The sequence below is a fragment of the Natator depressus genome, chromosome 11, assembly GCF_965152275.1.
Source record: "Natator depressus isolate rNatDep1 chromosome 11, rNatDep2.hap1, whole genome shotgun sequence".
Classification (NCBI taxonomy): domain Eukaryota; kingdom Metazoa; phylum Chordata; order Testudines; family Cheloniidae; genus Natator; species Natator depressus.
In genome coordinates, this window is record NC_134244.1 from 4,857,210 (window position 1) to 4,870,325 (window position 13,116).

At 45.7% G+C, this 13,116-nt stretch overlaps 1 protein-coding gene across 2 annotated transcripts in view; it reads left to right on the top strand.

Annotated features, from left to right (window-relative positions):
* The first annotated feature begins 123 nt into the window (after positions 1-123).
* Positions 124-13,116, top strand: part of PECR (peroxisomal trans-2-enoyl-CoA reductase) — a 29,603-nt gene continuing 16,610 nt past the window's right edge. For both annotated transcript variants that reach the window (XR_012641345.1, XM_074966767.1), the window contains exons 1-2: positions 124-267; positions 1,488-1,621. Coding sequence is in view for 1 of the 2 variants with exons in the window: in XM_074966767.1 (XP_074822868.1) it covers positions 138-267; positions 1,488-1,621 (264 nt within the window). In the remaining variant the exon portion in view is untranslated. The remainder of the gene's footprint in view (positions 268-1,487; positions 1,622-13,116) is intronic.

Genomic DNA, 13,116 nt, shown 5'->3' on the forward strand with positions numbered 1-13,116 from the left:
CCTGGGGGGCCGCTGACCGGGGAACGATGCTTCTGCCGCCGCCGCAGCAGCCTCCCGCCCTCAGCCGCGGGCGGTGTCTGGGAGGGGGCGGGGCCACGGCGGGGTCACGTGGAAGGGTGGGGGGGCGCTGTGCTAAGATGGCGGCGCCGGGCGGGGGCGCGTGTTGTGGGGTCCTGGCTGCCGGGCTGTTCCGCAACCAGGTGGCCATCGTGACCGGCGGCGGCACTGGCATCGGCAAGGCCATCAGCGCCGACCTGCTGGGCCTAGGTGGGGCCGGGGGGCCCTGCACGGAGCGGGGAGCCGTGGGACGGGGGGAGCTCGAGGACCGGGGAAGTGGGGGCGGGGGGAGCCGTTGGACTGGGGGGGCGAAGAAGGGGGAAGCTCGAGGACCGGGGAAGTGGGGGCGGGGGGAGCCGTTGGACTGGGGGGGCGAAGAAGGGGGAAGCTCGAGGACCGAGGAAGTGGGGGCGGGGGGAGCCGTTGGACGGGGGGGGCGAAGAAGGGGGGAGCTCGAGGACCGGGGAAGTGGGGGCGGGGGGAGCCGTTGGACTGGGGGGGGCGAAGAAGGGGGGAGCTCGAGGACCGAGGAAGTGGGGGCAGGGGGAGCCGTTGGACGGGGAGGAGTGAAGAAGGGGGGAGCTTGAGGAGTGGGGGTGGGGGAGCCGTTGGACGGGGGGGGTTGAAGAATGGGGGGGAGCCGTTGGACTGGGGGGGACGAAGAAGGGGGCCTCTCAGACAGGGGGAGGGAGGGTGAAGAATGGGGGAAGCCCTTGCAGTGGGAAAGCTGATGTTGGGGGGGAGTACTTCTCTGAGGAGGTGGGGGAGAAGGGGTGTGGGATCCCTCCAAAGAGTCAGTGCACAAGGTGGGCCCTACGGGAGGAGAAAATGGGGATCCCCAGAGGGGTGCAGGAGGAAGCCACCCAGGCACCTTCTGTCACAGTGCTTTACAAACATTAATTCAGTCTCTTGTCAACTTGTAATTTAGGTTTATATTGCACAGATTGAGTGGGAAACTAAGGCATGCAGCATGTCTAAGTAACTTGCCTAAGGTGCCGTGGCAAGTGTGCCAGTATTGACTTGGTGAGGGGGAGTGCCATGCACTTAATCACCTGTCCTGCTTCACTTATCCTTCCAGGCCTTGCCTCAAAATACTCACCTTGATTAGCCTATAATACAGGGGTGGGCAAACTTTTTAGCCCGAGGGCCACATTGCAGCCAAATTTTCAATCAGTTTCCCTCTAGCACTTTGGGACCCTGCAGATAAGCCTGGCTCTGATTGTAGATCCTTCTTACCTCCAGAGCTTAGATGAGGGAAAGAGATGTGAACTCAGAGACCAGAAAGTAACACTGACTGCTGATCTCTAACTTGTCAGCAACTATTAATGAGCTGTCAGTCTTACAAGAAATCTCTACCTTATTAAATGTCTAATACAACTATCCTATTTGAACAGCTTCTGTCTAAAGAGTTTTTGGTTTTGTTTTGACAGGTTGCAATATAGTTATTGCCTCTCGTAAACTTGACAGATTACAAGCTGCTGCAAAAGAGTTGGCTGCTAAAATCTCTTCCTCAAATCCAGTCAAAGTGACCCCCATACAGTGCAACATCCGCAGAGAAGAGGAGGTAATCCAGATGAATTACTCTTGTGTTTAAAATGTTAAAGATGTGTTGAGGCTATTAAAGTTGTCTCAATCCTCAAAGGCTCTTCTGTGATCTTACTCAGAAGAATGAATGCCATAGATCAGGTAAAGGCATTGTAGCATTTTTTGATTTACTGTTACAAAAATGTAGATGCAGGGGAAGAGAAGACAGAAAGGACTGAAATTAACCGTTTCCTAGAGGTTGCCTGTTACTGCAGGAAATGATTACACTGGATACACCCACCTGATCCTTAATGGGTTGGTTCTACTTAGTGCTCCAGAGAAGTGTGTATGTGTGTGGGGGGAGGGTGGGGAGCGGAGGAACATCAAACCTGCAATGGCCCCTGCAAATATGCCCTGGTAAAAATGTATTTGACACCTCAGATTTGATGAAAAGAAAAGGAGGACTTGTGGCACTTTAGAGACTAACCAATTTATTTGAGCATGAGCTTTCGTGAGCTACACGGCTGTTACTCTGAAACCTGTCAGATTTGATGGTTATTTTAACCGTCTCTGTGAGTAAGAATCACTGTACTTCAACATCTAGCCCCACTTATACCTACTGCAGTTTCTTATGGTCAGCTGCTCGTTTCTTGACTCATGAGAAGGCAGGGCCTGGCAACATCTGATGGGACAGAGAAGTCAAACATTGACTACTACCCAACCTCAAAATGCCTGATTTTACTCTGATCTGAGGGGAAGCCTTGTTCAATAGCTAATGTAGACTCTTTGCAGGCCAAACCTCAGGAGCTTAACAGCAGTATTTGATTCTTTCAGAAGTCTTGTAAAGGGCCATCGTGGGGGGGACATGGGGTCAAAGTGGTTGAGGCAGGGAGCTAGTGTACTCATCCCTGGACTGGGCATTGGTATGCCTCTTGTTGCTCTGCAGCAATCTGTCTGGACAGCACCCCGATGCTGCTCCTAGGTAGGCCAAAGGAATTTAATCTTTCTTCATTGGCTGAAGGAAAATCATTGTGATATGGGCTTGGAGTATGTACTGTACAGCTGTGTGAAAGGAGAGTCACCTCCTTTCGGTGACTCTTTAAGCACTTGTAAAAAAAAACACTTGTAATTTGAATGGTCTTCTATGTGACCCAAAACTTGCTGAAAATCCTAAATGCTTCTCATGGCTGCAGGTCTTCATGCTTGTAGATCGTGAGGCTCAGACTGAAAGTGATTGACACAGGCTCGATTAACTGTTAACTAACTGTCTGAATCCTGCTTGCCAATTTCTTTTGAATTAAGAAGTGATTGAAGACTTTGGATGATGTCATAAAGCCTGCTTGAGAGCAGAGGAGAGGGAGACAAGTAATCTGTCTCTTAATATCCACTTAAAATTGGAGAAAGCTTTAGTAATTTGGAAAACCGTTCATGTTCAGTCCTAGTTTTTAGATCTCTCTGAAGTCTGGCAGGTGAATGAAGTCTGAGTTGCCTGCTTGTTGTTACACTTTATAAATAAACATTCAAAAATGTAATGATTTGAGTCTGACCTTTATTCTCACACAATCTTGAATGAGTTCATGGAAACACCTAAACTTCCTGATCTGTGGTGGTGGTCCTTGTCTCATCTGGTGAATTTCCTTAAGCACTCAAAGCCTCAAAACGCAACAAAATGTAAAAGCATATACCTACCCTTCAATAGCGATATACATTCTAAACCCGTCTGGTCAATTTTACTACCGTAAACCAACCAGCCCAAAATAATAGAATAAAACAGAACAGCTAATAATGTCTTAAGAGATTTATAGCAATGTACCTGGTGCCTTTCAACTGGAAGAGCTGGGCCCTACGGGGCTGTCCACACTGTTTCAATTCAGTTGCCAGTGAATTTCAGCTCAGTATCTACCAGCATCAGCAATGCTACATAATAGGTTAGGACAGATGGCAAAAGACCACTTATGTTACTGAAGCCACAAGGACGATCTAAGTAGGGGGGATAGAAATACCAGAGTCAAATAGGCACTGAGACAATAGGTAGAGAACCCCTTCCCTTGCAAAGAGTGCATTGGCATCTTAAGATTCTTCCTAGGGATGGTCACTAACCTTTTGCATCCATCTGAAAGGTGAGTTAATGGAAGCTGCTGGACACTCGCTGAAAATAGGACACTTATTTAAGTGCCTAAATGTGAATTTAGGAACCTAATAAAATCACTTTTGAAGAAACAAATAGGAATAGCACTGTTACAGTGTTCTTACTATAGGTATTTTCCCCATTTTAAAGACTGATGTACGGAGAAGTGTTTTATCCACAATGCCACAGTGAATCCATCGAGGTAGGAAAAGAATGGCAGAGACCCTACTTGCAGCCACATGCAGTAACCATTAGATATTTGATAGTTTTCATTTTTATTTTTTTGTGGTCATCTAGCCTGACCTCTGGCATAATATGGGCCATGGAATTACTGGGTAAAATTCTTGCATCAAGTTCTGGTTGAATTAGAACATCTCTCATAAAGGCATCAGTCTTGTTCAAAATACTTAGTTCTAATGATTGATTGATCTCACTGTTAAAAATCTGTGCTACATTTCCAGGATGAATGTCTAGCTGCAACTTCCAGATATTAGCATACAAAATTATAACAAGAGCCATATTAAAGAACCCTCTATCACAGGGATCGGCAACCTTTGGCACACGATCTGTCAGACAAATCTGCTGGCAGGCCGGGACAGTTTGTTTACCTGCAGTGTCTGCAAGTTTGGCCAATCGCAGCTCCCACTGGCCGCGGTTCGCTGTTCCAGGCCAGTGGGGGCTGCGGGAAGCGGTGCGGGCCGAGGGATGTGCTGGCTGCCGCTCCCTGCAGCCCCCATTGGCCTGGAACGGCTAACTGTGGCCAGTGGCAACAGCCGAACCTGTGGACGGTGCAGGTAAACAAACTCTCCCAGCCTGCCAGCGGATTTCCCTGACGGGCCATGTGCCAAAGGTTGCCAATCCCTGCTCTATCAGATATCTCCTCCCCACATAGATACTCACAGATTGGGATCAAATCACTGTGAACTTTCTTTTTGATGAGCTCTTCTCTGGACCTTCTCTAACTTTGGACAGCAGAACTAGATGTACTTCCTTCCCTAATATATAGTCTGATTTCAAATAAATGTTGATATCCATGAGAAGTCCTGAATAAGAAAATGCAGTTTTCATCCTATGTTCCTTAGGTACAGTCTGTAATTCTTAACTAACTTCTGTGCTATTTGTTGTATTCGTGGGCTCCCCATTTAAGTTGTGTGTGTTTTACATTCTCTACCTCTGGGCTTTCCAAGGATTACTACATTATCACCATTTAGTTCTTTCCTAAGATCAAACAGATAACTGGAACAATAGGTTGCTCAAATTTTAAATCATACTTGTGTGAGTGGAGGTTACCAGGGTACTTCCTCAGGCCAACAGTGGCTGTAAATGCTGTCTAAAGTGCATTTGGCTACCTTGCAGGGAGTGCGGTGAAAGTGTTTTTGGGGTGCTCACTGGCAATCTCTCTGTCTAAGCTCTAAAAGAAGTCTGTCCTTGAATTGAGGGATGATGGCTAAGATGTGGCGCTGTCAGAGGAGGGATCCAGTGCAGATATGGAGGATTCTTGGGAAGAGGTTGTGGCCCTGTGGACTAGGCCTGAGTATAGTTGAGACTGGGATAAAAGACTCATCACAGCAGTTTTAAGTATCATTTTGTATTACACTATAAAAACACAAGACCAGTGTCTTTTTTGGCTGCAATCTCATCATCTTTGTGATATCTCAAATTAAACACTTGGAAAAGTAAGCCTTCCTATTTAAAAAATACAAAACAAAAAGCCAGACAGATCAGGTACACGAGCAAGGTGTGACCTGGTGTGCCTGGGGTAGCCCTTACTGAAAATGCCAAAGTCCGGGCAGTCTGCAAAAAGGAGAGCAGATTCTCCTAAAACTGGTGGATAACACTGAAGTTGGACTCACCAGTCAGTCACAAACTGTGCTCCTGGTCCCCTACACTGGTTATCAAGAAGCTAAAAAAGAAATCACACAGCCCCCTTTATTGCATTCCACTTCTCTGGCTCCCGAGCAGCCCATAGTCCAGTTCAGTGAGAACTTATTTAAAAAACTCTGCTCACTAAACAAGATGTTTTTCTGTCCCCAAAGGGCCGGCCACATTGTCAGGTCAATATTGGGTTGGATCTTACCCAAAAAACCATGCTGCAAGCCAGTCCTTTAGTGTCTAAACCTAAAGGTTTATTATAAAGAAAAATGAAAGAACAAGAAGAGAGTTATTTGATAAAGCACTCAAATACATACAGAGATTCAAAGTCCATGTATCAGGTTCTTAGCAATATTGGTGAGTTTGCGGGCTTGAAAGTCCCTCTGGAACACATCCACAGCTTGGATGGGTCATTCAGTCCTTTGTTCAGAGCTTCTTCAGTTTGTAGAAAAGTTACTCCAGAGGTAAGAAGAGGAATGAAGACACAATGGAGATGCTGCTGCTGCCTTTTGTATTCTTTTGCCATGAGGCTTGTAATTTCTGTATCCCAAACACAAGCTTCACAGCACATGGAAAAGCCTTAGAGTTCTTTGACCATTGGCATGCCCCTACATGGCTTGCTGACTCATCGGGGTAGTCTCTGGCTTTTTTCAATGGGTTTATTGTACAGTTGATGACCCTTGATGGGCCATCGAACAGGCTATTCCATACAGTGTCACACAAGGCATCTCTTCTCTCCTGGACCCCTTCATGGCTCCAAAGACAAGTAAGAATTTTATCTCAGTTGTAACTCCAGTTCAGAGAAATTGGAGAAGAGATTCTTGAGTAGAGGAATTCTAAGGAGGATGAAACTGCTTTCAGAATTGCCAAAAGATCTCCTATTCTGCTGTTCTAATCATCTTTTGAAGATGACATAGTGTTCGTTCTGTCTTGACTGCCTAGTTTGAAACTGCATCACACAAAGCTTTTGAGGATACATCTCTCCACATGTAGCGCTTGTATTTGGGCTGTCAGGGCTCTCTTCAGCCTCCAAAGTGCTGAAGAAGCCATATTGAGTGCTGCAGGAGGAGATTTATGCTAGACATCAAGGGAATAACTTAATGAATGCAAGTTTTGATGTTTCTTTTAATCTTTATCCTCAGGGGCCTTCTTGCTTTCTAGCTAAAATGTCTTTTCACCAAGTATGCAAGAAATAATCCTGCTTGCTAATGAAAGGCTTTCATAAATAGTGCCTCACCTGTCAGGTTCCTTTAATTAAAAAGACAGTGCTGCTGCCTCATTGTCTTGTTTCTAGTTGTTTTACAGACAGTATTTTGTAAAATGTAGCAAATCTGTTTTGTTAAGGCTGTTGGGAAAAGGAATTATGGAACATGGCTGTGTAAAGAGCATCCGGGTTTCCCTATTTTGTTTTCGTGCATGAAGGGATGTTTCATCTGGAACAGCAAATTTGGGTCTCTAATGACTCTCTTTGGACTAGAGCATATGTGGTGACCAGTATGGGCTCCTGAGGCAGTAGTGATCTTAGTAATTTGGACTGAATACTAGTCAGTATCCCACACTTGCTGTTACAGGTGCGAGGGGGAGGGAGTGTGCATTCGGCTTCTGCTGGCCAAGATCTAAACTAAGTGTCTGTGTATCCCTTGTGTCAGGCCAAACCCTTTCCCCCCAAGTTCCAAGGAAACTATCACTATTTAGCTCTTGTACCCCACTCTGTAGGCTGCAGGGATGGAGGAGCCCCACAATCCTTCCTCCTGGCTGCTGAGAGGGGAAGAGGCTCTTCCCTGACTGACTGATGTTTGGAGGAAGAGTCCTCCTCCCCACATCTCCTGTGTAGCAGTGGAAAATGGGAGGAGTTGAGACTCCTTCTCTGCCACCTGCACAATCAGGGTACAGGTGCCAGGAGAGTTTTGGTGGCTTCTTTCTCCTCTTCCTTCATGGGAAAAGGATGGCCTTCTCTGCCCAGCTCCTGCTTCTCCACTGCCTCGACATGGGTGAAGGAGAGGGTCCTAGTACCTGCAATGCCACCAGGTCTTTCTTCCTTCCAGGCATAGCTAAGCTGGGACTCTTGGTGTGCCTGCGATCAACCAATTGCTCTTAGCGTTCTCTGGACTGCGTCCGTGTCCCCTACTTCAGGATTGCAAAAACTGCCGGGGGTGAGGAGGCTGGGGAATGAGATGCTGATGCTAAAACCCAGGTATCCAACCAGCTGGTTTTAAACCTAACCGACAAGGTCCCTTGGGAAGGAGAAGTTGTATGCTGTCACTTCAGTAATGCTGACCACTGTAGCTCATCTGAGCATTGATGAATAGCTTTCTTTTCCAAGAGACCTAAAATCCTCAAGCTTTACTGTAACTCCCTCCACTGACAGTTAAATGTAGCCTACATTGGTATAAAAATACTCCATATCTATCCTGCATGGAGTCTGTAGTGGAAGAATGGTTTGACAAATCGTGAGTAAGGGATTTCCATTGTGTTTTAAAATAGCAGCTGATAACACATAATGAACTTCCCTCATCTCGGGTGAAAGGGCCTCCCATTGTCTTGATCCACAAATGCCACAATTGCTAGCCTTTGATTCTCCGCGCTCTTCGGACGATTGGAAAAAGGCAACTATAGTGCCCATCTTTTAAAAAGGGAAGAAAGAGAATCTGGGAAACTACAGAATGGTCAGCCTCACCTCAGTCCCTGGAAAAATCATGGAGCATGTCATAAAGGAATCCATTTTGAAGCACTTGGAGGAGAGGAAGGTGATCAGGAACAGTCAACATGGATTCACCAAGGGCAAGTCATGCCTGACCAACCTGATTGCCTTCTATGATGAGATAACTGGCTCTGTGGATATGGGGAAAGTGGTGGACATGATATACCTTGACTTTAGCAAAGCTTTTGAATACGGTCTCCCACAGTATTCTTGCCAGCAAGTTAAAAAAGATTGGATGAAAGGACTATAAGGTGGATAGAAAGCTGGCTAGATCATCAGGCTCAACAGGTAGTAATCAACAGCTCGATGTCTAGTTGGCAGCCGGTATCAAGCGGAGTGCCCCAGGGTGAGTCCTGGGGCCAGTTTTGTTCAACATTTTCATTAATGATCTGGATGATGGGATGGATTGCACCCTCAGCAAGTTCGCAGATAACACTAAGCTAGGGAGGAGAGGTAGATATGGTGGAGGGTAGGGATAGAGTCCAGCGTGACCTAGACAAATTGGAGGATTAGGCCTAAAGAAATCTGATGAGGTTCAACAAGGACAATCACAGAGTCCTGCACTTAGGACGGAAGAATCCTGTGCAATGCTACAGGGTGGGGACCGACTGGCTAAATGGCAGTTCTGCAGAAATGGTCCTGGGGATTACAGTGTACAAGAAGCTGGATATGAGTCAACAGTGTGCCCTTGTTGCCAAGAAGGCTAACGGCATATTGGGCTGCATTAGTAGGAACGTTGCCAGCAGATCAAGGGAAGTGATTATTCTGCTGTATTTGGCACTGGTGAGGCCATATGTGGAGTATTGCATCCAGTTTTGGGGCCCCCACTACAGAAAGGAGGTGGACAAATTGGAGATAGTCCGGCGGAGGGCAACGAAAATGATTAGGGGGCTGGAACACATGACTTATTAGAAGAGACTGAGGGAACTGGGGTTATTTAGTCTGCAGAAGAAAAGATTGAGGGGGGATTTGATAGCAGCCTTCAAGTACCTGAAGGGGTGTTTCAAAGAGGATGGATCTAGGCTGTTCTCAGTGGTGGCAGATGACAGAACAAGAAGCAATGGTCTCAAGTTGCAGTGCGGGAGGTCTAGGTTGGATATTAGGAAACACTATTTCACTAGGAGGGTGGTGAAGCACTGGAATGGGTTACCTAGGGAGGTGGTGGAATCTCCATCCTGAGTGGTTTTTAAGATTCGGCTTGACAAAGCCCTTGCTGGGATGACTTAGTTGGGGTTGGTCCTGCTTTGAGCAGGGAGTTGGACTAGATGACCTCCTGAGGTCTCTTCCAACCCATCTCTTCTATGATTCTATCAATTACTCACTGAGTTTCTTAATGTGTTTTAAGTTCACTAATATTCATATTTCCACACATGCCAGGTAGGGGGCTTATTCCTTCACCCACTTACTTCCCTGGTCCTTCTCGCATGAACAGAGAGCAACAATACCCGAAGTCCAAAGGTGCAAACAATTCAATTTTATTGGGGTGAACTTCCAGCAAACATGATTCCAGTTTCCTTCCTTAGTGTCCCCCTTTCCAGCTCTGACACACAGAGCCTGTGTCCCTGTTCCCATTTCCCCCTTTAGCAAAACATGATTCCAATTTCCCCATCCCCATTCCCTGTTCCCATTCCCCCCCCCACACTCCCTGATTGACTGCAGCCTATATAGTAAAACTTGAGTTCTGCTTAGCTATACCTTAACCAATCATTTTACTGAAATTTAACTAACCATTCCTAACATATTGTAACATGATTATTTAACCAATTATATCCCACCACCTTAATTAGTTTACACCCAGCAAAATTAATTATACAGCAGACAGAAACAATCACAGAACCAGACAGAGATTATACACACAAATAAACAGTAGGGAAGTGGGGACTACAGTGATAGAACAACAAAGAAATGAGAATTTCATATCCCAGCTATTGATAAGTGAGTTCTTGCCAGACAGGATGCTATCAAACCAAGTTTCCTTTTACATCTTCTAGGCACTTCCCTTTCTCTGGAGGCGATAGGCACTATTGTTGGATCATATTAAAGAAGTTCTGTATTAAAATCACAAATGAGTTTGATTCCCCATAGTTTAAATTCCAGGGTATTACTAATTAAGAGGTCTCTTGGTTTTTGGTACTGTTTCTCTCCCTCTATGTGTGAAACTTGCAAGCTGCTAATTGTGTTAGTACATTCTAAGACAGAGTCTGTTCTCAAAGCAATTCGCACAGAGAGAGACTCAAAGCAATACTCTAACAACAGAAACAGCACCCAGAGACTCCCCGCCCCTTTGTTGTATTAACAATTGTGATTAAAATAGAGATAGAGGATGTATGTGGATGGATGCTTGGTGTGGATAATAACTGAATGATCAGGGAGGTGCCAGCCTAAGAATCCAGTGTCCATCGGCTGAAGAAGGCGTCAAGTGGAAATAACCAGAGGACCTCCGGAGGGCAGACTGGAATCCACCCAACAGCCTCAAGAATGGGAGAACCAAAGAACAAGATAACATCTAGCAGCACGGAGCCATCAGGAATGTGCCATCTGCTGATTGATTCAGCAACAGCATGATGAAGCAATTCCCACAGACTGGCCTAGGAAGAAATTCCTATAAGAAGAGACTCTAAAAAGTGAGAACTTTGGGGTCTGATTCTGCAAAGCAACTTCCAGGAGCATCAGATGAGCATCTGACAAGGCCCTGCTCCCTCCTTGTGTCCAGGCCACCTGGCCAGTGGCTTGGCATGAGCAACTCCTAAGGCTGGTAACTATGATAACAACCTTGCAGAACCTGTGTGTGTGTGTGTGAATAAATTCGAGATTGAATGGAATGTTATAGCTGTAACTAACTGCTTACTATGATTCTTTTTGTATTCACAATAAATGTGGTATTTTGCCTTTTTCCCTTTAATAAGATCCTGCTGGTTTTTAATTTATTGGTATAACACTATCAGGACAGGATTGTATTCCTAACAGCCCAATAGCACCTTATTTCAATGTGACTAGTTTGGAATGTGAGGAGGTGACCGGTGGCTTCCCAGCTTATGGCTGCCTCTGCTGCTTAGCCAAAGATCTTCGCCTAAGCACAGGGCCTCAGACTGTCACAGTAAGAGAAGGACCTTACACTGGCAGACAGTGATTTTGATTCTTTCTTTTATACCTCTATAACTAGCTAAGTGATAAGAATACACCTAAATTTTTAGAGTATAGGCCTTTACAGACAGGCCTGAATATCTATATCCTAACAATGCCTCTCTCTTTTGAAGTAGGTCACTTTATTATCCTCATATCAGAGATGATGAAACTACCACAATGTGATGTGGTTAGTGCAAGGTCACAAAGCGATTCAGTGTCAGAGCACAGACTGGAACCCTGGTCTTCTAGTTCTTCTTTTTGACCTTTGTCAAAATTGACCCCTTAGGTCAGTAGTCCCCAAACTGTGGGGCGTGCCCCACAAGGGGGGCATGGAGGAACATTCAGGAGGGCGCATGGTGGAGCCGGGGCCAGCCCCCATGTGAGATGGGTAGGGAGCACTATGCTTCCAGCCCTGCTCTGCCCGCAGACCAGCTCCTCCTCCAGGCCCAGCTCTGCTTTCACTCCCTCTCCAACTGCAGCCACAGCTCCACTCAGCTCCCTGCTCTGCTCCCAGCCCAACTCTTCCCTCATTCCCTCTCTGCCCCCAGCCCGGCTTTGGAGGGATGTGTGTGTGTGGACAGATTCCATTACTGGTAAAGGGGGGTGCGACTGAAAAAGTTTGAGCACCACTGCTTTAGGTGATTGAATAATCCAATGTATATCTCTACTTTTGCTTCCAGAGGAAGTTTCCATGAGCTGAACACTGAAAATCTATACAGGGAGAATTTCAAATTCAGGATCAATACAGAACTCTTTCCTTATTTTCCCCCTTGTGAGCTGTAACTGGTTCTGCTGATAAATCTTTCTCTCTCACTGCACTGGCTGTGGTTACTGTAACCAGAAGAAACCCTGCAGTGATATCAAAATGTGCTTTCATTTGGTGAATTATTTAGAGGACAGCTGTAGTGTGAAAGTATGGAAGCTGCTGAGCTGGATTGGAGACAAAGGCAGCCACACAAAAAACAGGACTATTTTATTTATATTTTTTATTTTGCTGACAAAATGGTGAGGCAGTAGACACTAGAATGATCTGGTTTTTAGTTAAAATCCCCCAGAAGGTCTGTGTTGGAGAGTAAATAGCTTATCTGAAAATGTTCAGTTCCCCCCCCCCCCCACTTTCTCTTTTATTACTTTCTTCCTCCACGAAAGACCTAGTGTTATGGATGGATATGGCTTTGTGTAGAATAAGTTATTTCCACTCCTTGAATCTGCCAGGGTGGATTGTAAGCAGGGCCCAGGGCCCTCCACAGCTGCAGAATTGTGCTCTACAAGCTATTTTAGGCTTAGGTCAATTAAGTGTTCAAACCACCCCTTGCACCAGTTTAACAGTATCAGTTAAAAAATTAGACTATTAGTTAAACTGGTAAGCTCTTAGTGTAACCAGTACAAATGCTTTCATCCTTAATATGCAGTGTTGTGTAAGCTTGAAAGCTTGTCTGTCACCAACAGAAGTTGGTCCAATAAAAGATATTACCTCACCCACCTTGTCTTTCTTCCTGAGTGACAGCCTGAAACAATAACCATGAGAGGTCTGAAGTACCCCATTTTGCTCAATGGGGTGCTTACTCTGATATCATAAACATGACCATTTAAATGTCAAAAATAATAACTCTTTCACAGTCTACCACTTTAGCAGAAATATCTGAAAAATATGTCTATCCTGCTATTCTAATCTGCCTCCTGTACTCCTCTGGGAAACAGAACTTAA